This window comes from Acyrthosiphon pisum, chromosome A1 (genome assembly GCF_005508785.2).
Source record: "Acyrthosiphon pisum isolate AL4f chromosome A1, pea_aphid_22Mar2018_4r6ur, whole genome shotgun sequence".
Taxonomy (NCBI): Eukaryota; Metazoa; Arthropoda; class Insecta; order Hemiptera; family Aphididae; genus Acyrthosiphon; species Acyrthosiphon pisum.
In genome coordinates this window covers 125,518,998-125,521,135 of record NC_042494.1, presented here as the reverse complement: position 1 = coordinate 125,521,135, position 2,138 = coordinate 125,518,998, and the positions used below count along the sequence as shown (strand labels likewise).

Below are 2,138 nucleotides of genomic sequence, written 5' to 3'. Positions count from 1 at the left end.
TAATTAATCATCAACAATGCATCGATACATAACGATACTTGCTCTATACACGAATTGTCTGTTGTTTTATAAATGTATTAAATATATTCGTTAAATAAAAAACCTTTTATGAATTAACTAATTTTTTTTTCTTAAAAAAATTACTAATTACCCACCTACTTAAAAAATTTGATCACAATTTGTATGTGGTGCTCAGTACCCCAAGACATTTCAATGGGTGTTCGAACAACTGGGTTCCCACTGGGTCTACGTGACATACGTTACCCCTTCAGTACGTGTCTACATGGCGCTTATGAATTAATAACAACGGCTAAATTCCGTACGATTTGTTACTATTTATTAAACTTGTATGGTGACATTTTTTCGTTAATTTATTTTATTCGTGCGTGCTCTATGCAAACCGGTAAACCGCGGGCAATGCATGCTATAGGACAAAATATGACGTGTAAACATAATAGAATATATATTTTATATTATTGTACATGGGAACAGAATTGGAATACGTAAAATCATATTTACAATCTAACCTATGGGTGGGAAATAATTTCGTATAGGATCCTACATATTATTATATAGGTGTATATATCGTACATATTATTATTATTATGTGTATCGCTTCTGCATTTTTGCCAAGGCGCGATCGTTGTTTCGCACGTGGTGGGGCCACGGCTTCTGTTTTCTCGTATAAATAAACATCTTGAGCCGTCCATCGGTTATAGGTACGCTGTTTACGCCAAAGGGTTGTACACGTGTGTATTGTTCGTTTTTTAAATCTCTGCAGTGTTTTCCGTCCTAATTAAAAAAAACGCGATGAATCACGCGGTAAGTAACCGATTTATTAGACGTATATTATTTTGTTAATATACATATTATTATTATTATTGTTATTATTATTGTTATTGTTGTTATTATTATTATGATGAATGGTTATTATATTTACCTTCCGTCGAGACGCAACGTACATCGGTATATGAGCAAAAACAGTTTATTCGCTATTAAGTATTAACACAGTGAGATATTATAGCCACATTTAATTTATTAACAGACTGCAGTTATACTGTATTATTATAGTAATCAATAATCGTCCACAGGGACCACACCGGCAGTCTTGTAAAGTATTCGAATACAAGTATTTACATTTTTTTTTAAGTATTTATATGGTATTCTAAATACAATGTTTTTAATGTATTTTTTAAATATTTTGAATACTTTTTAAAAGTATTTTTAACAAAATTTAAATACTTGTATTAAAATACCATAAAGTCCATTTTGTTAATTTTAATTTATTATTTTTCACAACAAATTTACAACGATAAAAATAATATTGCTTTCGTTGAAAACTAATATTATGTTTTTGTATAGTAAAAGTAGGTATGTAATAACAATATTTAAAATTAAAAATATACCAAATCAAATTTTAGACAATTTCTATATTTGAATTTTTTAAGAAAACTGAAAATTAAATAATTTAAAAATAGTTCCATATTAATAGTTAATGCCACTGTTTAGTTTATCTTTTTCATTAAAATTTAATCAATATTAGTTGAAATATATCTGAATGCAGAATGAAATTAGTGAACATGTATATATCTCTAAATAGGTAGTCAGACATGGTATAGTAATTGTTAAAATCAATGATAACTAGTAACATAATAGGTACCTATACTGGTGTACAATATACATATATATGATATAGCATAAAATTTAAAAAAATACTTGTATTTGTATTCAAATACTTTGTAAGTATTCGTAAAATACATTTTTAAAATAGTATTTTAAAAGTATTTTTAATACTTTTTTATTCGAATACTAGTATTAGTATCTTAATACTTTTTCAAAAGTATTTTATACAAGACTGCACACGAGGAATGAGCTGTTGGACCCGGAGTACAGGGGCCCGGCTATTTTAGGTTGAAATGTATTTGTAATTTTTGAAAATGTTATGGGAATACTTATTTTGTAGTAATTTTGTTATTTTAAGCTGTAGGTTAACCAATTATTACCTATAAATCGTGTATGGGACGCTTTTAATGGCTTGTATTTTTTTGGAAGTTTAGTATAGGGTCCTCAAAACATTTAGTACAGGAACCAAAAATTGTATGTGGAGGGCCTGATCGTGTGTAAATATTGTGTATAAT

The 2,138-nt window shown here is 28.0% G+C and overlaps 1 protein-coding gene across 1 annotated transcript in view; it reads left to right on the top strand.

Annotated features, from left to right (window-relative positions):
* The first annotated feature begins 667 nt into the window (after window positions 1–667).
* LOC100162435 (tetra-peptide repeat homeobox protein 1) overlaps window positions 668–2,138 on the top strand; it is an 11,808-nt gene continuing 10,337 nt past the window's right edge. The window contains exon 1 of the mRNA XM_001952274.5: window positions 668–822. Within this exon, the coding sequence (XP_001952309.1) occupies window positions 811–822 (12 nt within the window). The 5' untranslated portion in view covers window positions 668–810. The remainder of the gene's footprint in view (window positions 823–2,138) is intronic.